Source organism: Malaya genurostris, chromosome 2, assembly GCF_030247185.1.
Source record: "Malaya genurostris strain Urasoe2022 chromosome 2, Malgen_1.1, whole genome shotgun sequence".
In the NCBI taxonomy this organism is placed as follows: Eukaryota; Metazoa; Arthropoda; class Insecta; order Diptera; family Culicidae; genus Malaya; species Malaya genurostris.
In genome coordinates this window covers 18,772,635-18,800,305 of record NC_080571.1, presented here as the reverse complement: position 1 = coordinate 18,800,305, position 27,671 = coordinate 18,772,635, and the positions used below count along the sequence as shown (strand labels likewise).

Below are 27,671 nucleotides of genomic sequence, written 5' to 3'. Positions count from 1 at the left end.
GTTACCTTTTGTGTAGTAGTCGACCATGCGATCTCACCAAAGCACTGCTGAAGGACGCATGGCGGGTAAGTGAATCGGAATGCGGCAGCTCCAGTTTGTCCCACACCTGACGCCACTTTTGCGGTAGCAGCCCCCGCTCTGCTTCGGCGTTTTTCAATTCCTCCAGAAGCCGGGAGAACGCATCCGCATCGTACTTGTTCAAACTATCGTACCCAACCGAAACCACTTTACGTTTCGGATGTCGAACGGTCGAGCTTCCACTGCTCACGTAATCACTGTCATCCTCCAGATTATCGCTACTGACTAGTTCCGGATCGTACGGGGGACCTTGCGCCAATTCTTCGTCCAAATAGTACGACCATACTTCCAGCACGGATATGGAACTCTGCGGTCGCAGTACCAGCCGTTCCGGATCCGGCGTGTACATGAAGTTGTAGAAGATGGGATTCTTAGCGTGCTGCCGTTCGATGTAGTCAAACAGCGAAGGGCCAAACTTTTGCGTATTGGATGCGTGATTACCCCTGCCACCACCACCACCGCCGACTCCACCCGGATAGATGTTATCGTCATCGGAAACGGTCAACGTTTCTACAACGTGTTTGTGGTGGGAATTCAGTGAACCACGTTTGTCGTCAATGGCCGTGATACCGAATTCGACCCGTTCCAATTCACAATCGAACAGAAACGTTCGAAAACGGCAGCTCACATGATGGTACGCCAGAAAGCGCAGATAAAATTCGTTGAATTCGAAGGCAAGCGGGAATTGAGATTGTATCTGGTGGACTGCGTCCAGGAACTGTAGGAATGTAGGAGCAAATGGGGAACCGGAACTGCTGTTCGGTTTGAGATTACTGCGGTGTCCGAAACGATGCCCGAAGGCAAGCCATTCCTTTTCGATGAGTACCCGAAATCCTTCGATGGTTCGGTAGTACGGATCAAGACAGAGCTGTGCCAGGGACGAAATTTGAGCCGTCACGTCCCAACCGTCCTCGAGGGCCAGGGTGACACTGGATTCCTGAAGGTCCATCAAATCGACGACGGCTCCAGACAGTTGCAACAGACCCCGAATCTGCTGAAGCCACTCGGAACCTTCCACCAGTCGGGAGAAGGTCTGATCGGGTTCGGTGTTCAGACAGGATGGCAGACACGATCGCATCAGCTTTTTGAAAGCGGTACGCGAATGTCGAACGTCCGTATAGTCAACGGGTATGAACTCGGCGTACATTTCCGACAGCTTCGCTGACTTTGACTGAGATTTTTCACCGAGAAAATACAATGGCACACGTTGAAAGGTGTATTGCTGCGATGATTGATCCCAGTGGTCACGGATATCCCGAAGGGCGGCGGTACTATTGTTACCACTGGGCTTGAGTGAACCCCACTTGTTGGTTTTTGTATTCGAACGCAGTGCTCCGAAACTGGAAAACGAAGAATTATTCATCGAATACAATCCGACGTTGTTCTTTCGACTGATGTCGGGAGTCAGCGTTGACATGTCGGAACGAGTCATCAGATTATTGGCTGCCAGAGTTAGTGAATCCAGAGATATGTTGGAGTCTGACAAACCCCACGTATGCCGAATCGGTCGAGTATGCGGGGTGGTTTTGATAACAGACACAAAGTAACGATCCTGCTCTTGGAAACTAGCCGAATCAGCCGAGGTATTCGATGACCCCGGGTGACCCTTAAGCATACCCATGACTCCTTTTGCCAACGGAATGGCTCCACGCAACAGGGTAGCTCCGTTTTTATGCCTCCAGGTTGCCGTAGGTATCCGATGGTGTTTGTAGCAACGGGAAAGATTCCGCAGAGCATCGTCACTAACGTCCTTCGGGCACACCAACATCGCCGGGTAAGTTCTACACAAGCTATAGTTACAGTTTATTGAGCTAATCCGATAACCCGTTTGTACATCGCCCAACCCAACGCGGAACCAATCTTTCACGTAACTTCGTTCCTTGAGCCTTTCTACGTCTTTGACCGTGATGCGGGGCATTGTGTCCGCTCCGTCGTCGGAACCGTCTTCATCTTCTGGATTTTCATTTATCCCTGTCGCACTGCTACCATAGGTCTCGTCAAAATCCGCTCCCGGAAGAATATACTTCCGTTTGGTCGCTCCTTTCTGTTTGAAGCCAGCTTTCTTCGCCGTTCGCAGCAGTGTTTTTTTGGCAAAATCTTTCAGGGTGGCATTTTTCTCCTTCACTTTGTGCAGTGGCGTTGGATTGGCCATCCCGTGGGTGGCGAACGCAAAATGACCGAACTCGTCCTCCGGATGGCGAACCTTGTGCACTGTTTTGCGAAATGCTTCGATCGATTCCTGTACCACTTCCTCGTCGAAGGCTACCTTGATCAGTTGAAACGTACACGATCGCAGCTGCATGCCCTCCTGAAGAACCTGCTCCAGATGCGGCAGGTAGATCACCGTCAGACGTTTCTCTTTGGTTAGTGACGATATCGGGAAGGCTCTGACGATACTCTGCTCACAGCAGTACGGATCGCAGGGCCACCCCTTGAACACGATACGGTAGTTGGTCAAGAACAGGGCACCTTCGGCCGGTAACAGGTTTGAGTTGCCTACTTCCTTCTCCTCGCGACCATCCGCTAGCAAATATACTCGCATGGGTTCTCCGATGATTTCCTCACCTAGCAACAGGGAAGGATACTGTAGCTTGGGTTTCTGAATCGGAGGAATTCGTTTGGCTTCCCGATTGACTGCCTCCAGGGTTTCGATGTGCATCTGAATTACACCCGGAACCATCTGGTGGAGATTTCGCAAATGCTCGGCGGTAACATTGCCCTCATTGCACACTCGATCGATAAATTTACACACCATTTTAGCCACCTGCGTACCCACTTCCCCCGGGTCGTTATCTTCGAACCCTTCATCGCTATGATCACTGTGACTATGCGACTCGATCACGCTATTCGAAACACTGGCATCGTCATCGGCGTGTGAATCGATCTTCTGTACCCTTCCTCCGGTGTTGACGTCCTGCGGAATCAACAGGAACACCATTCGATTGGCATAATGTATCGCTTGACTGTAGAGTGTCTTTTCCTCGGAACTGATCAGCTCCAGTTGCTTTTCGGCATCTACACTCGGCCATATCCGCATCTGATCGGCAGCGATCTCCAGGGCCGATGGTTCCTGAACACGCGAAAGCAACGTTGCTCGGTCCATCTTATCACGGGACGCCGAATGCGTCAGACCATTGTCGGTAGACCAACTGCTGTACGGTTTCTCCGGGTTGTTTCGTGGCAGGTACAGTTCTTTGATGAAGTTTTGAACATCGTGATAGAAGGCATCCTCCCAGAACTGCTGATTCTTCCAAACCGGATGGTCCTGTATGCAGGTGTAGGCAAACTGTATCACACCGGTGCACAACTTCCGGCAGAAGGTGGTCGAAAGCGGTAACAAAGCTGCCGCCACTCCGTATTCATCCTTCGAGGAATCGTCCTGTAGTGCTCGGTTCATCAACTTAACCACCAAATCGAACTGCTGATGATCTAACTGTTTGTTCCCATGGGCGATCTTGGCTAACTCTCGACACATAGTCAACCGGGCATCCCGTTGCTTCAATATCCGAAGAACGGCCGGAAAACTTTTCCTTGCTTCGGTAATCTTATTGTCGAATATACAGCTTATGCAAGTTTTCAGTACTTCCAGTTTTCTGGCGCTGTTGTTCACGATCGGTCGCAGTTCCGGGACCGGTTTGAGATATGGTCCCATCGGAACTATGCGCGGTGTTGGCCGAATCGTTTGCAATCTCGCCTGCAGATCGTTCGCTGCCAGACCATCATTGATCACATTCTGGACCTCGTGAGAATCAATCAACGGCATCGACGGTTGATGTATCCGCGCAAACGCCCCTTCCGGTGGTCTTAAAATCTTCTGCTGGTACGGCTGCGGATTGGGGTTTTCGTTGATGTACAACTGTTTGGCCAACTCCTGAATGTGCACCAATATCAGGTTCGGATCTTGTGTTTCCTGTTTGAGCAAATCATTCATGGAACTGTAAAGTTCATCCCAGGCATCACAAGGTCTCCAGGGGGGTCCCCTTTCCGTCACGAAACCCGTAAAGAACATGCTGTCTAGCACTCGCGACAGAAAATCACAATCCACCAGATCTCGTGCGCCCAGGAAACCGGCGCGATGAAACTGAATAATCGGTTTCGGATTAATCCTAATCAGCGTCAAACACGACCGATAGCCCTGCAGCAGCTGCGCGAACAATCGCATAAAAACGGCCCGAATCTCTTTGTCCAGCATTCCATCCGACTTCTGCTCCCGAAACCCGTACGCTCCGTTCGTACTGTTGTTGTTATTGTTGTTGTTGTTCGGTGGAAACGCAAGATCTGCCAGTGCCAACTCCGGGTGTAAAACCAGCCGCAGTGCATTTTCCGTTGTTTCCCAAAGCGCTCGAGGAAGCTTGGCAACCGGTGGCACCAACGATTCCGGAATATGTATCGAGCCTCCATCCAGATCGGCAATAATCACATCTAAAACTTCGGTCACCTCCGACTGCATCGCGCTGTGAATACCCATGATGAACGGTGTCGGCGTGGATAATACTTCTACCAGCGACGCTGGTAGGATCGGAATGTACACGTGACTGTAGCGGAATGGATACATCAGGGCTGTCAGCGCTCGGCAGCTGTCGGTCAGGCGAGAGTAGCTCGTCGAATGGAAGAGAATCTTGTGTTCGGTCATCACAGCGCAAAACAGTAACATCACATTTTTCGTGCCCAACTGTTGAAACAACAGACTGACACAGGATCCAGTAACGGGGAGTGTGTGCGAGAGGGGAGGCTGCAGGACCTGTTTATCACCGGCACCGATTGAGAAGCGAACCTGCGGTCCCCCGGGTGGTGGCACCTGAATGCATCCCAGTATACTGCCGATCAGATGGTGCAGGTGAAACTTCAAACTCTCCAGGTACACCGTGTAGATGGTGCCCAGACAATTTCGGAAGGTTTCGATATAGTCCAACCGGGACACAATCACCAAACACTTCGGTGCGTACATGATGCTGTGGTGGGTGATTGACGGTGGACCACTGCTGTTTGCCAACAGTGCCCGACTAGCCGCCGACAGATTGTCATCCTCTTCCTCCTCATCGATCGGTTTACTGGGCGTGATGGCAATCGTTTCGTTGAAACAAAGACAGGCGCAGTAGTGCCGGTTTGCATCGATATCCGTCAGGACGGACACGAAGAACTGTGGCTCCTGACGTACCGTCGATAGTGACCAACCCTGCGGCTGACAGAACTGGAATATAAAATCGAAAATCAATGTTGAATATTTAGCGGAAGGTTAGAATTCGATCGCGAATTTACCCATTCAATGCCAGCGATGAACGGAGTATCGGGCCAATCTTTCTCCGGAAAGCGTTGAATAATTTTACCATTTCTGATGCCTGTTCCTGTGGATGACAAGAAGATTAGAGAGAGCTTGTTAGTAATAATAATCATTATGCCTTTCTCATATCTCTCATATTATGATATGAGTGATACTCTTCAAATAGCTTTCTTTGATTCTTGGAAAACAAATTGTACAAAAACTAGTATAACCTACAGAATGAAACAGTTCTAAGATCGGTTAGGCCGTTAGGAGAAAACGAAGCGACTATTGCGACTATTAATCGTCGGTTGTTAGTCGAAATCCGGGAACCAGGACAGCCGATATTATATTTACATCTTACGCACTATTTTGATTCAACTAATTGAACGAGTGAAATCCTGCGCTCATGTTACTTTTGTATATGAAATTCATACTATATAGGATAATAGGTTTGAGCCAGCAGCATAAAATATGCTTGTGATTGAATTTTCATTATTACTATTATCATTATAATTGTATCGGCTGCAAAAATTTCCTATATGAAACATGGAAGTCCGCCGCATGTCTTGTCATATAACCTCTAATCCATCGTGATGCATCCGAAAATCTGTTGCGTATCAGCCTTATTTCCTGTAAAGTGGCTATGATTTTTTCTAAATCTCAGCACTGCACAATGGTCCGAAACGGGAAATTAGTGCGACAAAAATATTTTCACTATTAAATATTTTTTTTTTGTAGTTGGTGTCTTCACAAAAGTTGTTTGTAATCAAATGGCGCTCCTTTTGATGAAAAAAGTTACTAGGGTGGTCCTCATTTAGATTGAAATCTGAAATCTAACTTTCTTAATTGAACTCAAAAAGGATTTCGTTGTACAATAAAGTTGTAGGAAATTTTATTTTGAGTAACTTTGCTGAAAAAATTACCTCTCTAGCTTTTCATTTGATCGAGTTACATCAATTTTCCCGAGTAAAAGTAGGGTGGCTCCTAAGTCCTTAAGTAGTTTTCGTGTGTCTCATTTCTCGAAAGGACAATGTATGGGACACTTTTAGACCTGATTTGATACTATTATTTTGCTGAAGAAGGCGTTAGGCGTTTAAGAGTTATGCAATGTTTTTGAGTTTTCTGAAGGTATTTTTAAAACTAATTTAAAAAAGTTAAAAAAATAACACCCCTCCAATTTTCTCTTAAATTTTTACTTATATCATGACCTTTCAGGAACAGCATAGGATACATTTTCATTGCTCTGGCATCTAATGAACTTTGACTAGTTTTTGATGAAAAAACAATCATAACGTTTTACGGGTAGCTCATATGAAAAAGCTTGGTTGAGCAAAATTGTGCGCAATGATTAGTTCAATAACTCTTCTGAAAACAACTTTTCCGTAGAACATTTCACAAAAATGTTAGAACAAAATAAAGTGATTTTTAGGAGCCACCCTACTTCTACTCGGGAAAATTGATGTAACTCGATCAAATGAAAAGCTAGAGAGGTGCTTTTTTTCAGTAAAGTTGCTCAAAATAAAATTTCCTACTACTTTATTGTACAACGAAATCCATTTTGAGTTCAATTAAGAAAGTTAGATTTCAGATTTCAATCTAAATAAGGACCACCCTAGTAACTTTTTTCATCGAAAGGAGCGCCATTTGATTACAAACAACTTTTGTGAAGACACCTACTACAAAAAACTAATATTTAGTGGTGAAAATATTTTTGTCGCGCTAATTTCGCTAATCATCCGCATTGTTTTGGGTAGGACTATTTAAAAATTAGGACTGTTGAAATTTTGTGTATATTTTGTTTCATTTTAAAAATAACACCTAATATTCAAATATCTTGAAAAAAAAAACGTTTTTTGGATTTTTATATACGTGGTAGCTAAAGTTCAAATTAAAATACTGTCAAATTTTTAGAATGAAGAAATAATATATGAAAAAGAAACATATTCTCGAAATAATGTAATTTTTTGAAAATCAAGGATTTTTTTTATATTTTTCAACAATTTTTTTTTATGGAAAAATGGATGTCAGTTTGTATGTTCGCCATAACTTCGCAACTACTGAACGGATTGCCACCAAACTTGGCATTTCCGAGATGGTTTAAGGATTATTTTTATAGGGGAGGAAGTGTAGCAAGTTTCATAAACAAGGGTGGGGGGGTTTATGAAAAAATTCATATAACTCGACAAGAATCGATCGGTCGCGCCATCTATGAGAAAAGTTAGAACACATATTTTCGTTTTTTTTGCACATTTTACCCCATAACTCCAAAACCGGAAGTCGGATCGTAATAATATTCAGGAATTTTGTATGGAACCACAAGACCTTTCATTTGAATCTTAGTTTGCGAAAATCGGTTCAGCCATCTCCGAGAAAAGTTAGTGCAAAAAAACGTTACATACACACATACACACAGACATTTTGCGTACTCGACGAACTGAGTCGAATGGTATATGACACTCGGCCCTCGGTTCAAACGTCGGTTTTCACAGTGATTGCATAACCTTTCTATATGAGAAAGGCAAAAAGAACCGTAATTTTATTAAAAAAGGCAAAACGCAAAATTTCAATTTTTAATAAATTTCTTTATTATCGCCTTCGAAGTACTCTCCTCCTGCGGCAATACATGCATTCCAACGCTTGATCCCACCTTTGAAGCGTTTATACCACTCGTATGCCTGTGTCTTTCCTAGACACGATTCACCGAAGGCCTTTTCTAACATTTTCAACGTTTCGGAACACTTAAATCCATCTGCAACACAAAATTGGATGCACGCACGTTGTTCTAAATTTTCATCCATTATAAAAATCGCCACACGAAAATTTTTCAACTTCTTTGTATAGACGCCAAACAAAAACTAATCGTACGATATGCGTCAAAATTTGACAGAATGTGTATAAAAGTGTTGCCAACGTTGAGAGAATAAAAGTTTACCGATTGGACAAGCGCGGGAATTTTAAAATGAAAATTCCGGTTCTTTTTTTATCATATGGTATGTAAAAAGAAATTGCAGTATGCACAATATCCCATTTTAAGACGTACAATATTGAAGTGATGCTTTCGAATCAAGTTGAATGTGGCAAATCCATCAACAACTCATCGAGACACAAGTATAGTTTGTTAGTTACCGGGGAATCAAAATCAACAGCTAATTGGTGTTCAATATACTCAAGTGAACACACAGAACTTTGTATACTCATTAGGGTGGAGCAAAATATTGATACCAGCCCCACCAAACTTTTCGTGTTCCTTTTGGGTCCCTTAACCACCATGCAAAAGTTTAGCTCCATCGGTGAAACTATATTTTCGCTCAGTTTTTCAATGACTGAGCGGAAACATATATTGGAGAAGCCAAATGAATGAAAAACTAACAGAAAAGATGATTTTTTGGAAAAAGATACACTCAGAGACAGGACTCGAACCTGCGTTCTTATGCATTCCGTGCATACGCGCTACCATTTCGCCACTCTGAATCTTGTTTTAGTCACTCTAAAACGCCAGTCAGACACAGTAGCACGTACATCGAACATGGTCTACATCCTGGCCGTCACCCGACCGATACCTTATATCCAAACATATTCTCTGTCCGTCAAACACAATCAACAATCAATACTACCTTCATAGGGGTCTGTCGCTGACGATGTCCAGCCAGCGATTGGCACCGTTAAAGAAGGTGACAAGCGATTATAAATACACTCTCCTACTCAAAGCTTGATCGGAGAAATAGATATAAAGCGAGAAGACTAGTGTTTGATGGACAGAGAAGATGTTTGAATATAAGGTATCGGTCGGGTGACGGCCAGGATGTAAACCATATTCGATGTACGCGCTATTGTTTCTGTTTGGCGTTTTAGAGTGACTAAAACAAGATTCAGAGTGGCGAAATGGTAGCGCGTATGCACGGAATGCATAAGAACGCAGGGTCGAGTCCTGTCTCTGAGTGTATCTTTTTCCAAAAAATCATCTTTCCTGTTAGTTTTTCATTCATTTGGCTTCTCCAATATATGTTTCCGCTCAGTCATTGAAAAACTGAACTTAGTTATGGCGGCTTTACGTCAAACCAACTAAAAATTAAAAAATCGTATATTTTCGCGCCCGAGGTTTAAAGTTTGTATGGGATTTAGTATGGTGGAGAAATTCACTTTTTACAAAAAAAAATCGGCTAGAGATCATCCTATGTACTCTAATAATCAGTGCATGTGTAATTTTTGTAAGAAATTTAACGAGGAAGAAAAGCTTCGAAGACTGCAAAACAATCCGACATTTGTAGAAAAAGTTATTAAAGGAAAACCGATACAAGGTCCGAACGATGGCTCATTCCTTAATATATCTAGCATCATCTTACTGTAAAGACACAAAAAGTCATGTAAATAATGTTTTTGTTTGCATAAAATAGTACAGTCTGTATCTTCGGAACTATATGAAATAGAGAGTTTATATCTTCGGAAAAGTTATTGGGTTTAAGTTTTTCAAACAAAAATCACACATGCACTGATTTTTAGAGTTCATAGGTTTATCTCTAGCCGATTTCTTTTGTGGAAAGTGAATTTCTCCATACTAAATTCCATACAAACTTTAAACCTCGGGCGCAAAAATATAGTTTCACCGATCAAGCAAAAATTTTGTATAGATCTGATTGAGAAACCAAAGGGAACAGAAAAAATTTGGTGGAGCGATAAAATAAACCTTTTCACCTTTTTCCCATACAACCTTGTCCCACCCTATTACTCATCAACACACGGCACACATACGAAAGTGACTATCCAGCGAGCGAATGGATGTGACTTTCAGTTTTGTCATCCACTCACCAGCCGATCTAGTTGTCCCGCTCGCAGCCAACTAGCAAAATAGCGATGCATAACAGTTCGGCTGAAAAGTTCGTATCGTTTAATAGAAACACACATTTTTTTGCAAAAATTCGTTTTTATTATTCAACATAATTGCCATCAGAGGCGATACAGCGATCTGAAGTCTTTTTTTATGCGAATTTACGTACCGCATAAAAAAAACCGCATAACTCTGAAAATTCGCATAAAAAAAGTCGCGTTAAAAAAACCGCATAGAAAAAGACCGCATAAAAAAAGACCTCAGTGTATAGCGATCTTCCAACTTTTCGATACCATTTTTGTAGTACGATTTGTCCTTTGCCTCAAACTAGGCCTCAGTTTCAGCGATTACCTCTTCATTGCTACTAAATTTTTTACCAGCGAGCATTCGCTTGAGGTCTGAGAACAGGAAAAAGTCACTGGGGGCCAAATCTGGAGAATACGGTGGATGAGGGAGCAATTCGAAGCCCAATTCGTTCAATTTCAGCATGGTTTTTATCGACTTATGACACGGTGCATTGTCTTGATGAAACAAAACTTTTTTCTTTTTCAAATGAGACCGTTTTTTTTAATTTCGTCCTTCAAACGCTCTAATAACGCTATATAATAGTCACTGTTGTGGGTTCTCCCATTTCAAGGTAGTCGATGAAAATTATACCATGCGAACGCTTTGGGTTCGGTTCATCCACTCAGCTGACTGTCGATTGGACTCCGGAGTGAAGTGATGGAGCCATGTTTCGTCCATTGTTATATATCGACGAAAAAAATCGGTTTTATTTCGATATAACAGCTCCAAACACTGCTCAGAATCATCAATTCGTTGTTGTTTTTGATCGATTGTGAGTTCACGCGGCACCCATTTTGCACAAAACTTTCTCATATCCAAATATTCGTGAATAATATGCCCAACACGTTCCTTTGATATCTTTAGGGTGTCAGCTATCTCGATCAACTTCACTTTACGGTCATTGAAAATCATTTTGTGGATTTTTTTCACGTTTTCATCGGTAACAGCCTCTTTTGGACGTCCACTGCGTTCATCGTCTTCGGTGCTCATATGACCAGTACGAAATTTTGCAAACCACTTACGAATTGTTGCTTCGCCCGGTGCAGAGTCTGGATAACACTCATCAAGCCATTTTTTGGTATCGGCGGCACTTTTTTTCATCAAAAAGTAGTGTTTCATCAACAAACGAAATTCCTTTTTTTCCATTTTTTTTCACAATAACAAAAGTAGCTTCACTCAAAATGCAATATCTCACAAACTAATAATCAGACAGCTGTCAAATTTATACACGTATCTTTTGAAGGTTGGTACTAACTGAAAATGGTATGGATTTAATTTTAGTGGCGCCCTCTCATAGAAACGATACGAACTTTTCAGCCGATCTGTTACAAGAGAGAATTAAAATAAGAAAGGCATCATTACACCACTAGCTGGATTAAAATAGGTTTTGAATTGGCTGCAGTCTAATTTGATAGGACGTACTATGACAGTTAAAACCTGTGATTGCATTGCTGAATTTTCTAACAAACTCAGTGGTACCTCAAGGTAGTCATCTCGGACCCTTTTTATTTTTGTTGTATCTGAATGATTTGAACCTTACGCTGCTATGTAAAAAACTATCATTCGTCGATGGTTCTAAATTGTATATATATATTTCTGATAATACATCTTTTAAGATTTTATCTGATCAACAATTCTTCTCCATGTAACTCGATCCATGGCTGCTTACCTCCAACCACGTCGGCGCCCGATACTATCCAGGTTTCGCTCCACTTGGTCCAGCCACCGTGAACGCTGCGCTCCTCGTTGTCTTGTACCTGCCGGATTAGAGGTGCCACCAACTTGGTGGGGCTGTTGTCCGGCATTCTCACGACATGCCCCGCCCACCGTACCCTTCCAGCCTGGGCTACTTTCCGGATACTTGGCTCACTGTAGAGTTGCGCTAGTTCGTGGTTCATTCTTCTCCTCCACACTCCATTCTCCTGCACACCACCGAAGATCGTTCTCAGCACCCTCCTTTCGAAGACTTCGAGTGCTTGCAGGTCCTCCTCGAGCATTGTCCACGTTTCGTGCCCGTAGAGAACAACCGGTCTTATCAGTGATTTGTACATGGTTGCACTTCGTGCGGGGGTGAAGTTTCCTGGATCTCAATGTTTTGTGGAGTCCATAGTAGGCACGACTTCCGGATATAATGCGCCTCCTGATCTCCCGACTGGTGTCGTTGTCCGCAGTCACCAGTGAGTCAAGATAGATGAACTCGTCAACCACCTCGAACTCGTCGCCGTCGATCGTAATACTGCTGCCCAGACGTTGCCTATCGCGTTCAGTTCCGCCAGCCAGCATGTACTTTGTCTTAGACACATTTATCCTCAGTCCTACTCGTGCCGCTTCGCGCTTTAGTCGGGTATACAGATCTGCTACCGTCTCCTTGTTTCTACCGATTATATCCACGTCATCAGCGAAGCACACGAATTGTCCGGACCTCGTGAAAATCGAACCCCGCATGTTGAACCGCGCTCTTCGCATAACTCCTTCAAGTGCGATGTTGAACAGCAGGCAGGACAACCCATCACCTTGTCTCAATCCCCTACGTGATTCGAACGGCTCAGAGAAACCGCCCGCAATCTTGACACAACACTGTACACCATCCATCGTAGCCTTAGTCAGTCTTGTCAGCTTCCCAGGGAAGCCGTTCTCGTTCATAATTTTCCATAGCTCTACACGGTCTACCGTGTCGTATGCGGCTTTGAAGTCGATGAACAGATGATGTAGAATATAGAATCTTTATGTCTTCCAAGATGCTATGATATATATTTCGCAAAAAAATTTTTTTGAAAAAATCGACTTTTTAGGACTTAGAAAAAATATCAATAGTCACAGAAAGTTGATTTTTTCAACATTTTTTTTAAGATGACACTAAATCTCGACGTTTCATGCAGTTCTAAGAGTTTCGGCATCAAAAAAAAATGTTCGATTTTAGAAATTTCACCCTATGGTGCTTTTTTAAGATCGAAAATTTTCAAACCTTAACCGCCGGGCAGCACCTCTTACGCATGTCAGATTTAGCTCAAATTTTGCATGAGGACATTTTTCGAGGTGCTTAAACTTTTGAGCACTAGCGCTTTACGAAATTAGAGATGATCCCAAAATATTGGCACCCTTATATGTATAAGAGCGGTAAAAATCAAAGTGTTTTGTCGGTTACGTCACTTATACAATCATATCTCCGGAACCAAAAGTCACAACCATTTGATCTTCGAACTTGATCAATGGTCCGACAGTAGCTTTCAAACGAGCCTAAGTTTGTTAAAATTGGTTCAGTTATCTCTGAGAAAATTGAGCGCGTTCAAATATCTTCTAAAAGTACACCACACACACACACACACACACACACACACACACACACACACACACACACACACACACACACACACACACACACACACACACACACACACACACACACACACACACACACACTATGGGTCTCCGATGCTCCGTTCGAAAGTCGTTTTTTTTCAGCAATTCTAATACCTTTCTATAGCGAAAGGCAAAAAGTTTACGCGGATAGGTTTTTCAAATTGACACCCAGCCTCGATGGTGCAATAAACTAAATTGTGTCGATTTCATTTCAGTACAAATTTTGTAAATGAGGCTCCTATCTTTGTCACGGTGTTAGTTGCCAGTATCAACTTGACCAAAGAAACTAGTTTTGGCTAGAAAATATACGTGGCGAGATACTACATAACCGTCATTTATCATTCAAGAAAATTACCTCTATTGCACTATCGAGTCGATGATAAAACGTAAAGAAAAATAAACTCTTAAAAAAATTGAAAACCTTGTTAAAATAGTTTTATGCTCGGCTTGGCCCAATATCGAACCAAATGTCTCTCAGCTCGTGCTAAGCGTTGCTTCTTCAGGTGAACGCACTGCGATTGCGCAGTTCGTCAGTACCGATCTTAACATAACCCTAGACGTGTTAAAGCTATTTCGATCGGAATGGCAAATATGTGTATCACAATTGCCACGGTTTGTGGAACATCCCCCCTCCGTCGTACCACACCACACACCACCACCGAATCGTTGCGTTTTCTTCATCTTCTTTGATCCGCACATGCCGCGCGCGCGTTTTGTGGCCTCAACCAAAACGAAATGGATGGGCCAGATGTGGCCGGCGTAGTTTAGCCCCCGAGTGGCGAAAGTGAAATAAACAACAATCGACGGCATTTCGGGAGAGTTAGCGAAAGAGAGAGAGAGAAAAGCCACGCGAAAAGTGGATCCGAGGATCGGATCAGCCGCGTCATGGGGCAGAAATAGATTCGATGGCTCCGATGGTGGTTCGTAGCAGCAAACCGACAACGGACAGGGCCGGGGGAGGTACTAAAAATGTGAAGGTAATAAATTTCCTAGCGAAAAACAACATCGATCCGTAAAACATTTAACTTTTATGCAATTTTCTTCGCCATTCACTCTCGACGGAACGGGATGATGAAAGAAAAGTAACGACTGACCATTCGACGGGCGGGTGCGATGAAATTGAGAGTTTAGCGCAAGCAAGTTGATCGCGTCTCGTGATTTTCCGCACTTGGAAAATATGCTCCGCCATGGAACTGCACAGTGATGGAACTGCTCGTAATGACTGGGCACACGAAACGGTTTCGAGTGTTTCCGCAGCAACGCTTTCGCCGCGGTGGGGGCGTCCTTAAACCACTGGAAAGCGTGTCGCGTGAGCTGCCCGAAGTCAAGGTTGGCTTGGTTTCGATTGAGGAAATTTAACGGAGTGACTTCACAGGGCAGGCAGGTGAACAAGCGAATAGACAATTTCGCTCGTTTGAGGTATTACCTCAGTCGATCGTTCGTACGGAATCGTAACCGATGCCGTAACCTGTGATGACATGAAAATTTCCGAGACAGAAGTTTGTGACCGAATGCGGTTACAGAGTTTTTTTTCCAATCCGACAGAGTTATGATAAATGGAAATAATAAATAACCTGGTAAGTTGTACTAATAGTCAGAGTCGCCATGTTATTTTGTCCATAAGTCGACTATTATTTTCCCATGACAGACGAACTAGGCTACGCTGCCCACTTGAACATTAGCAACACAAAATCGAGGCAATTATCGCAAGTAAAGATACTCTGTTAGAAGTGTATTTAGACCAATCACTTCGCTAGAAATGTGTTTAGTCTAATCCAGTCGAAATTTGACAGAACTGACGGGTAAGGAATTAGTCGATTGAATTTTGGTCAACAAAATCCCGCCAATATCGTTTACATATCCATGGACGTAGAACGAAGGATAAATGTTGCGCACTTACCGTGGAAAAAAAAAATTTTTCTCTATATAAAGATCCAAAGGAATTCGCGGATAGAAAGATTTGTAAGACACTAAGAAAGATCTTCGAAGCAAAATCTAGAATTCTCTACAACCATTTCGATTCAAAGATATGGAATTCCTTAGTGAAACATCACAAGAACTTTGAAGAGAGCTGGACTCAAGTTTTTTCAAGCTATGAAAGTGCCCAACGCAATACAATGATAAGACCGACCGAACAACTAGAAAACTGAGTATCTGGAGAAATAATTCGTTCTTGTAGTCGAAAAAGTCGTTCCTAAAGGGTTGGGATCCAATAGGAGATTGATAGTACCTTTCTCCGGACAGGAGCGGCCAAGAGGAATGTATGTAGCCAAGAGTCAATCAACGGCTTTACTAAGGAGTGTATCGAAAATAAGCTATCCACATACATTTGTGTTGTACGCATGTATTTGTGATGGTTTTTATTGCTCAGATCACAGCATGCTGTGCGTTTGGCTGTCAGCTTTCGTTTGTTTACTTGTTTGTGCGGTTGAAATTCTGCGTTTTTAAAATGTCGCGTATTGAGAAGGCAGTGAAAATTAAGGTTTCGGACACATGGCGCAGTGAGAAGGGTATTACTAGGCGAAAATTGACGAAGCGGTTTGGAACTCATCATGTCAGTGTTAGAACCATCACTAATAAGTTTGGGGAACACTGTTCTTTGGAAAATCCGGTTCTTCCAACTCGAAACTGGACCAGAAAGTGGTATCTCTAATCATAAAGAACAAATCAATGTCAATACGTGATTTGGCCAAAAAAAGCAGGAACAAGTGTCAGAATGATCCAGCGTGTCAAGAGGCGAAATCACCTGAAGACCTACAAGAAGCAGAAAATCTCGAAAAAAGTGTAGAAAATAAGAAGCGATCAGTAAGAAGGGCCCGGGAATTGTATTCGCGTCTTTTGCAGTGTCCGGATGCATGCGTTTTGATGAACGATGAGACTTATGTAAAGGAGGACTCAAAAACCCTTCCAGGTCCACAATACCAATATGTTCCTGTGGTCTGAAGTCAACCATTTTTTACACTACCGGAACTATAAAGTCAGTAAGAAGGGTAAGAAGGGCTCGGGAATTGTATTCGCGTCTTTTGCAGTGTCCGGATGCATGCGTTTTGATGAACGATGAGACTTATGTAAAGGAGGACTCAAAAACCCTTCCAGGTCCACAATACCAATATGTTCCTGTGGTCTGAAGTCAACCATTTTTTACACTACCGGAACTATAAAGTCAGAAATCTATCCATTTGAGTGTCTTCAGAAGGGATTGCTGCCTTTACATAAGAATCATAGCACACCTCCACTGTTTTGGCCGGATTTAGCGTCGGCTCACAATGCCAAAACCACTCTCAATTGGCTTGCGGAAAAGGGTATAAATTTCATTGAGAAAAATATCAATTCTCCAAATTGCCCTCAGCGTCGACCTATCGAACGTTACTGGGCAATCGTGAAGAGGGTCTTCAAAAAGACTGGTAAGGCAACTGAGAACATGCAGGAGTTCAAAAAAATTTGGGCTCAAGCGTCCAAAAACTGCGATGCAACACTTGTCTGGAACTTGATGAAGAGCGTTCGATCAAAAGTTCGAAAATTCGTGAAGGAATAACATAAATTTCATCCGGTTTTCATTATGCTCAAGATTAATCTCGTACAATAAAGGATCAGTTTTTAGTTTGAATAAAATATCGTTTTTTATCATAATTTGAAAGAAAAATGTGTGGATAACTTATTTTCGATACACTCCTTACTTCCACGTCGCTAATGGTCACAATTGCAAGAGTTTCTCTTTTTCTACTTTCAGTTACCAAAACTCTTTTGTACTCAACCATCACTTTGTTCAACAAAGTGTTTTTATCTATTCTTAATATTTCGAGAGATTTTTTTACTATCTATTCCTTCGAGCTTTTAACAGTGGACTAATCTAGAAAAATCGTTTTTTTCGTGTTATTTCTCTTTCTTCAACACTATAGGAGCTCAATTCAGAAGCGTCCACTTGGTTGGTTCTTTATTTCACAAACTTCTTTCACTAAATTAAATTCAATTTTGAATTTATGGTTCTAATGCATATTCAAAAGCCGTCGGGATTGTGGTGAACTCAATTTGTCCGCGTCTTTTATATTTATTTTGAATGTTGCGATTCGTCAGCAATAAAAAATTTCCACTAGAATAATGTACGCATTTTTTTTTTGATTTAGCGTAACGCTATCTCAAAAACGTGATTCAGCCACTAAAATCACTATAATTATTTCATATGTCTGCTTATTTCGCCTTGCTTCACATTGAGAACTGATTCATATATCTTGGAAATTGTACATATATTCAAAAAACAACTAAAAACGCTTCTGATATGTTCACTACTCTGTTCTTAATATCATCGCAATTGATATACGTTCTATCGCTGGTCCAGTATTCATCCATTTGCATTATTATTCATGTAATATTGCACTATTACATTTGCAGGTTTAAAATGTCAAAATTCTTCTTAAAGGTGCCCAATGCCAAATATAAGATAACACACGATATTGTTAGAACCAGTTTCAAAGCAATTCGACTTTATTCGTTTTTGTTTCCTTTCGTTTTACATTTTTAGTGGGTTGGCCCTTTTAGAAATATGAAAATATCAGATGCACAGCCGATGAAACACACACACACACACACACACACACACACACACACACACACACACACACACACACACACACACACACTTAACAACGCTATGTTGACATTTTTCGGAAATTTGGAAATTTTCGATGGAAAAAACCAAAAACATACAGACTTTTGAAAAGCTTTTATCTATCTGCAGGGCAAAAATGACTGAAAAATTCGGAAGATTTTCCGAGTCTTATCAAAAATAGCTCTGAAAAATGAGAGTGTTTGTGATCTTTCACAATTATCTGGAAAAATAATACGATGATAAAATTTTTTTTTCAAATAAACCTTACATTCGGACACATTTTTGGAAATTTTTTTCAATCTTTTCATAGAAAATCAACGAATTTCAAAAATTTCAACGAAATCGGTTTTATGAAATTCGTTATTTTTCCATGAAAAGCGTGTAAAGGTTTTCCAAAAATGTGTCCGAATGTGATCCTTGTAGCCACCATAAGGTATATTTGAAAAAAAAAATCATGCCCAGTGTTGGTGATTGCCGAAAATTTGACAGAAGCTGCTATATTGCTATCTATATTGTATACAACATTTTCAATCCGGTAAAAGATGCTACAAGAACTCAAGTCTCTCAATGCATGAACCGTGAGAGAGTTATGCTACATTTCTTCGCTCCACTTCATACTCTGAGTATTTCACGCCCTTAAAAAAAAATTACAGTCTGATAATGATCGTTGCTGTGTGGAATTTCCCAAGAGAGAATCGCAAGTTGACAATTATCGCAGAAAATCGAATCGATGATTCAACTTGATGATTCTCATACTAGGTTGCAATATTTCAAAACCCTTGTGTGGAGCATTCATATACATTTTCAGAGACACAACTTATACGAAGATTATATGCACATAGTTAGAATAAGCGGCAATAGTAAAATGATTCTATCGCAATTATCAACTGCCTGTATAGAATCGGATCGCGAAACGAGAATAAGCGACCGTTTGTTGCTTCAGAGAGGATCCCCACAGCAGCGTGCTAACCTTTGATTCTCAGAAATGTCATCGAGAGAAATTCGCTCTCGCACTGGTGTCGATTCTATGGTAAATGAGTCATGCTGGGTTTTGGTTGTTGCGATGATATCCGTCTCTCTTTGATGGCACTGATTCAATCGTGTGAAGAGTTGCCAGTGAGCGTTCATTGATACGATAAAAGCCATCCTTGATCATGCCATCGAATTATTTTTTCAAATTATTGTGAAAGATCACAAAAAAAACTATTTTTTTCAAAGCTATTTTTGATAAGACTCGGAAAATCCTCCGAATTTTTCAGCCGATTTTACCCTGCAGATAGATAAAAGCTTTTCGAAGGTCTGTATGTATTTGGTTTTGGCAAATTTTTCAAAATTTCCATCGAAAATTTCCACCCCCACCCCCGCGCATGGTACTTGGACGATGGCCTTAACACGTACTTTATTTATTTATTTAGGTATAATCAACAGACAAATTATGGTCCTAATGATAATTTCTAATAATATATAAAAATTTTCCAAGTATCCTACTGCGTGATAGATTGAAGTCGAATACAAATGAAACGCGATTGAATGATCTCAGCAAGCCAATAACAGCATTGTTAGCACCGTAGTTAGTTCGTCGTAAAGGAAGTCGAAGAAATGAATTGTTGCGAAGTTGATATTAATTTCGCGGAGCAAAGCAGGGCAGTCAATCTTATCGGTCAAAACATCTGCTACCAATAAAACACGTGCAACATCTCGACGAACTTGTAGTGTATCGAGACCGATTAGTAACCCGCGACTTTCGTAGCTTGGTAGTTGGTGAGGATTGTTCCACGGTAAGCACCGTAGAACGAAGTGAATGAATCTGCGTTGTATCGATTCGATTCTATGTGCTCCATTTATGTAGTGAGGGTTCCAAACGACTGAACAGTACTCCAGAGATGAACGAACAAGTGAGCAATGCAGAGATTTTAAACAGTACACGTCTGTAAAATGTTTAGCCATCCTCATTACTAATCCTAGGTTGCGAGAAGCTTTAGAAACGATACAGCTGATGTGTTGCTTGAATGTCAGTTTCTCATCGAGAAAGACACCAAGGTCTTTTACACACGTCGTTCTGACTATCGGGGATCCTTCCAGAAAGTAATCAAAATGAAACGACTCTTTCTTCTTCAAGAACGTGATGGTCGAGCATTTGTCTGGATTCAATTTCATACGGTTTACTTTACACCACTCGGCGAAGCTGAACAACTGTCGTTGAAGAAAACCTGCATCTACTGGGCTCCGAATGTAATAGTAGATCTTAACATCATCGGCAAACGATAGACGAGGGCCCTCTAGAGTAAAGTTGACGTCGTTGAAGTACAGTAAACATTATCAAAGGCTCGAGATGGCTACCCTGCGGAATTCCGGACGAAGCGATAAACTCATTGGAAACGTGATCGCCGATTTTCACTGCTAAACGACGATCTATAAGATATGACTGCAGCCATCGAAGGATGTTAGAGCCGAATCAAAGTCTTTCCAATTTAGCAATTGTTATATTTTAGTTGGTTTGACAGAAGAGAGATCGGTGTAAATAGCGTCTGTTTGTAAACCTTTTGACATACCATCAGTCACGTAGCACATGAATGACAATAGGTTGGTGGTTGTGGAGCGCTTAGGCATAAAGCCATGTTGAGTGTCGACAATATATTGCTTGCAGTGGTTGAAAATCGGTGTCAGAATAACCTTTTCAAACAGTTTAGGAACTGCACTAAGCGATGTGATGCCACGGTAATTGTCCACGTCTTTTTTTTGTCACCTTTCTTATGCACTGGGAACATAATAGAAGATTTTTATAAGTTGGGAAAAACTTCTTTAGAGAGTGACATCCGAAATAGTCGACAAAGGGGAGCAATTACACCAGTCGAGCAATTTTTCAATATAACTGCCGGTAAGCATTTGTTGTAATATTCGAAGCCGAAACAGTTATAATGAAAAATAAATTTGAATAATATGATGCAACTAATGTCACGAATACCAAAAAAAGTACTTGTTGACGGTAAAGAAGAAAATGATTTTTTCTTTCATAACATAATGCGAAAACTTGACAACCTTACGATACGAAATGAGATGAAAACAAAGCGCAATAAAGGGAATGTAATGCAAATTTTCAGGTCATATTTTTTAAAGATTTTTTTTTGCTCAGTGTGTAATTTTGGAAGTTTTCAATCTTTGATTAAATAAGTGAAAGAGGACGGGTATAGCGTGATGGGATTGTCGATTCCTTTCACGCAGCCCACCTTGGTTCAATTCCTAGTCCCGCACACAAGGTCAGAAAGATGTTCTGGTCCGAAGATGCGAATGGCCTTAAGCTGTTAAAACATCTATAATTGAAACAACAACAAAATAAGTGAAAAGTCAACATTACTAATTATGAAGTCATCCAACATTGAAAAGTGGTGTAATTATGTAAAATAGTGCTCATGTTTTGAGACGAATCAATTAGTAAATATTCGGAAACATGACGAATTTTAAAACTTCAGATGAAAATGTTTCCTAAATTGAAAAGTGGATGTATTTTTTAATGGAAAAAAATTCGAGGGTTGTATTCAAGACACGACCGAGCACAATAACATTAAAAATGAAATGTTTCTAGGGTTCCCATAATAAATACGAAAATAAAGATGATAATGATGATGATACATTAAACTAAAAACATATTCAATCTTGCTCTAGTTTAAGCGTTTAGATTGTTAGCGAATGATAAGATTGACAATTAGATTCTTTCTTGATAATTGATTCTATTCAATTTTGATCCCTTTCCACAAATTTTTACATTGTTAAGTTTTTGAATAACGTCCTTTAACTAGAAGTCAATTATGATGAATTCAAAGTTACTTGAAAGCTCAAACAACCTAAAGATTTGAACCTTAACAAATAAAACTATTTTATTTTATGATAATAATTTTCGAGAAACGTACAAACTTATTAATTTTATAAACAGTTAATCGATCCAAGAGAAGATTTTATATATTTTAACGAAAAGTGTTGTGTTGGAGTTTACACTCAGTAATAGTGTAATTTTATTAATCCTTCTTCAAAAACGTCGATAATCTTCGGAAAGTGTCGGTAAATAATATGGCAACAATACGGGGAAGAAAACATGTGAAACAATCCGCATAAAATATTTAGTAACTTACATTGATTTCCGCTTTGGCATATTAGGAATATACGGAATGGATACGCAACAAAATTCCGAAATTTTGTTCATATTGTAACTTGATGTTATTAACACATGAATGAACATTGTCATAGTTAACAGATCTGCTGAAAAGTTCGTATCGTTTCTATGAGAGGGCGCCACTAGAATTAAATCCATACCATTTTCAGTTAGTACCAACCTTCAAAATATACGTGTATAAATTTGACAGCTGTCTGATTATTAGTTTGTGAGATATTGCATTTTGAGTGAAGCTACTTTTGTTATTGTGAAAAAAATGGAAAAAAAGGAATTTCGTTTGTTGATGAAACACTACTTTTTGATGAAAAAAAAGTGCCGCCGATACCAAAAAATGGCTTGATGAGTGTTATCCAGACTCTGCACCGGGCGAAGCAACAATTCGTGAGTGGTTTGCAAAATTTCGTACTGGTCATATGAGCACCGAAGACGATGAACGCAGTGGACGTCCAAAAGAGGCTGTTACCGATGAAAACGTGAAAAAATCCACAAAATAATTTTCAATGACCGTAAAGTGAAGTTGATCGAGATAGCTGACACCCTAAAGATATCAAAGGAACGTGTTGGACATATTATTCACGAATATTTGGATATGAGAAAGCTTTGTGCAAAATGGGTGAGCTCACAATCGATCAAAAACAACAACGAATTGATGATTCTGAGCAGTGTTTGGAGCTGTTATATCGAAATAAAACCGATTTTTTTCGTCGGTATATAACAATGGACGAAACATGGCTCCATCACTTCACTCCGGAGTCCAATCGACAGTCAGCTGAGTGGACTGCACGCGATGAACCGAACCCAAAGCGTGGAAAGACTCAACAATCGGCCGGTAAGGTTATGGCGTCTGTATTTTGGGATTCGCATGGTATAATTTTCATCGACTACCTTGAAAAGGGAAAAACCATCAACAGTGACTATTATATAGCGTTATTAGAGCGTTTGAAGGACGAAATTTCAAAAAAACGGCCTCATTTGAAGAAGAAAAAAGTTTCGTTTCATCAAAACAATGCACCGTGTCACAAGTCGATGAAAACCATGCTGAAATTGAACGAATTGGGCTTCGAATTGCTCCCTCATCCACCGTATTCTCCAGATTTGGCCCCCAGTGACTTTTTCCTGTTCTCAGACCTCAAGAGAATGCTCGCTGGTAAAAAAATTAGAAGCAATGAAGAGGTAATCGCTGAAACTGAGGCCTATTTCGAGGCAAAGGACAAATCGTACTACAAAAATGGTATCGAAAAGTTGGAAGATCGCTATAATCGCTGTATCGCCTCTGATGGCAATTCTGTTGAATAATAAAAACGAATTTTGGCAAAAAAATGTGTGTTTCTATTAAACGATACGAACTTTTCAGCCGAACTGTTAGATCTAGGATGCTTCGAATCGCCAAGTCTGAATTATTTTTGGTTCAGACATATTGGTTGTCTTTTATATAACATTGAACTCAATGTGCATTTACTGTGATAGTCAGGTATGACATAGGAGATCAAGAGCAGACAAGTTCAACCTTTGTCTTGAAACTGTTAGGAACAGAATAGCAACAGAACATGAAGTTTCACTGTGAGACAATCCAAAGATCATCAAACTAGAGCGATAGTTTAGGCCCGCGACTTTTCAATCCATGTGTTAAATATTTAACGAAAACGAAATATGCATAACAGAGAGAAAAAAGGAAAAAGTGGGTGTTTGTAGATCTCAACATTAAAAATAAGTCAAATCACAAAATTTATTGGGTTGCTAGCCAAAAAACCACAAAACGATCCGTGGATAGTATGTCAAGTGCGATCACTGTCAACGGAACTTTAACGTCGCCAACCAATCAGAGAAAGTTGACTCCCGATGGCGGAAATATATTCGTGAAACCTGACTTGACCAAGTAACATTTTCCGGCAATGCCTGAAGCAATCGATACAGCAACTGCGCCCTTTCTTGCACTCGGATGACTTGGTCTCTCTTCCTCAGCAAAAAGAAAACAACAACACAACACATTCCCTTGGTACCCGTCCTCCTTCTCGCCAGCCAGTAACTGAATGCAATTCCTTTCCCAACCAGTTGAACGTGGTTTGTGTTGAACTAGTAAAAAAAAAATAGTACAGCACACAGCGGTAATCAATAGCAAACCGTTTTCCCGATGCGGCCCCGGAATCCGAACTTCGATCCTCTGGCATCGGTATGGATCATCGCCGGTGTCTGGTACTCGAACAGGCGAAATTCGATACATTGGCTTGTTCTATTGCAGTTCGGCCGAGCAATTCATCTTGGAATCTTGTCGTAATTAGCGCCACCGATTGAATCTCTGCGAGTTGGGTGGCGCGAGGGGCGAGGAAGTAGCAAGCTGAGATTTATTTCAGTTGAACTGATTGGAACTTGTTACACATCCGATGGTCTTTACGGTTTCCCGCCAGCAGACCGTGCAGTCGGCGGCATCGAATGCACGATCGAAGTGCGAAAAGTGGGGGGTGGGGCGCGGAGGATGAATGCAGTCAAGCGTCGCATCTAGAGTAAGGTGATGGCATTCGATCGATTGGATCACCAGTTTGATAGAGTTCATACGCTAGAAGAACAAGAAGCCAACAACAAAGCATTGCATTATTTCCATCGAGCACAAAGAGCTGACCGAGGTTTTTTTTTTCGAAGCAAAAATTCACAATACTTCACGAGAAATGAACGGCACAAATCATTATACATTCATACAGACTCCTACCTCGCCAGATGATGAAAATAAGGACGTGCGAAATGATCGCTAGAACCGATGGGAAGGCATTCCGGCACGCACGACCGATGGATTGGATTCCACGCACCGAGTTTCGATAACAATCAGTTCGATTCATGCACTGCATCACTATTTCAAAGGACCCGAGCAGAATGCATCTTTGTACGGCGGAGAGCAGCGGAAATCGATTAGTCTCAGATTCGATCCAGTCCCGTGCAATCCAGCTGTCGTGTCGGTCATTGCACGAAAGGGAAAAGGGATAGGAAAATTGTTTCAGGGTGGCAAGTGAATTAGCAATTTCAATTTCCCGGTTTTCCCGGTGCGCAAGACTAAAAATTCCCGGTTTTTATGCACAGGCTCAAATAGCCTATGTTCAGTTTTTTTAAATATTAGTCTCATTCAAGCTTTAAGTTGAAATCCCATGTCCAAAAAAAAAAAACATCGAGAGTTTAGAAATAAGTATTTTTCGGATATCTGCTTGGATCCATGATTAAAAATCTCATCCACAGTTTGTCCAAACGTTCATACTAACAGTACCATCCAGCCCAATGTATTTCATCTTTATTTTGTCTTTTACTTCGTCAGTAACTTCTATTGAAACAAGAAACATATCTGGCCAACGGTGATGAAAGTGATCAGTCTTGCATTTCACTAAGGAATGAAGCATCAAAATTCTTGCAATTTTCTAGAAAAATCAACACATTTTATTAAAACTGCTTGCTTTTTTCAATAATGCTCTTAAGCGCAGCTTTCACATCACATTCGATTATTGGTGGTGTTCTGTAGTTTTCCAGAAATATCATCAGTTATTTTAAAACCTAATGATGAAGAATTAAATTTAAAGTCTTACAATTAAAATTAAAATAATTATTTTTAAAAATATTCAATATTTTCCAAGACTACAACTGAATCAGAAAAATCGTCAAATTTATCGTCTCATATTTTTGGGGGAAAACGACCCGAATTGTGTGAGGCAAAATGCTCAAGAGCTCGCTTACAAAAATTATCCATAAGTTATCAATTTGATTAATAATAGTGAACAATCTTCCACCTGGCAAATATTTCGTCAACGAAAAGTCTAAAGCTTTCTTTAAATACGAAGAAGAAGCTTTATGAGGGTGCATATGGCCCGTGGTTATCATGAGCTTTAATCCGTTGGTTTGATGGATATTTAAGCGTTGTTTAAGATCATTCTGCCTCTATGTTCAGATAATCGTCACTTCGCGTAATTTAAAATGTATATTTTTCATGTTTTCCACGATCGGGCGTCATTCCCCGCATATATTTCAATAGACAATTTTTAAGGGTTTTGGAAAATAAGATATTTTATGTATTTTTCAATGCATTCAGTGAGTATTTGTACGTAATTTTGAGAAATAATAGTTACGGAAGATAGTCATGCATGAAACTCTTCCGTGTTATTCTCTATAGTTAAGGATCAGAATCAGAACAAAATGGCTCAGATGGCACGTTCCCCAAATAATTCGGAGATTTGTGCCTTGCCGGGTTTAATATCATTTCCTGATGGGAGAGGATAGGAAAAGAAGGAAGCATGTGTGGGATGGGGGATTTCAGAAACAGCTCAATTGAATCGCAGGGTCGACTCGAGATTTCCTAGGAAACCAAGAATCTCCATCGTCACGACCTAGAGCTCTTTGTCACATTGGACAAGGAATTGTAGGATATCCCTTAGCTTAAGTTTCCTGAAACTATGTTCATCCATGTACGGGAAGCCAAAAATTCTCATGCGTAGTTGCGTCAATGATGGGTAGTTGCATATCAGATGATATGAAGTTCCGTAATCGGATTCACAAAGGTCACACGAATAATATTCAGCACGCTGAATAGTAGCCATGTGATAGTTTAGCTTACAATGCCCAGTCAGCGCTCTGACCAGAATACTGCAATTTTGCTTAGAGAAATGTAATAGATTCTTAGATGTTTTCAAATTTAAATCTGGTAAAAATGCCTTTGTTTGGGCACAACTTTCTAGGTTTCGCCAATGACTGGCATGCGTTGACACTGTCCAAGATCGAATCTTTTGTTTTATCCAGCTAATTGGTAACGGTAAAGCTGGTTCAGGACCGACAAAACTGGTCTCTGTTCCAGTTCTAGCCAATTCGTCAGCCAATTCATTTCCAGTAATACCAGAATGACCGGGTACCCATAAGAGGTTTACAGCATTTAATGTGCTGAGTTCTTCAATTTGAGTTCGACAAGCGATTACAAGACTAGACCTGGTTTCATTTGCACCAAGTGCTTTTAGAGCTGCCTGGCTGTCCGAGCAGAAATAGATTCGTTTGCCACAGACACCCCGTTGGGGAGCTGCCTGTACTCCACAGATAATCGCAAAGAGTTCAGCTTGAAACACGGTGCAGAAACCACCCAGTGAGTGAGATTGTTCTAACCTCATTTCGCGGCAATAGACACCTGCACCGGCTTGACCCTCCATCAAGGAACCGTCTACCCCTACAATTTTGTGAAGTTCGTAGATTGATTCCAAAACTTTGTAGCAGACGATTGGTAAAGGAGAACCAATGAAAATTTGATTTTTCCCGTTCCAAGTTTTTTTCACGCGCCCAATATGCCCTA

At 41.0% G+C, this 27,671-nt stretch overlaps 1 protein-coding gene across 6 annotated transcripts in view; it reads right to left on the bottom strand.

Annotated features, from left to right (window-relative positions):
* Positions 1–27,671, bottom strand: part of LOC131427333 (myotubularin-related protein 13) — a 47,905-nt gene that overhangs the window by 8,704 nt on the left and 11,530 nt on the right. For all 6 annotated transcript variants that reach the window (XM_058590414.1, XM_058590412.1, XM_058590413.1 and 3 more), the window contains 2 exons: positions 5,338–5,423; positions 6–5,269 (listed from right to left, as the gene is read on the bottom strand). In XM_058590414.1, the coding sequence (XP_058446397.1) occupies positions 6–5,269; positions 5,338–5,423 (5,350 nt within the window). The remainder of the gene's footprint in view (positions 1–5; positions 5,270–5,337; positions 5,424–27,671) is intronic.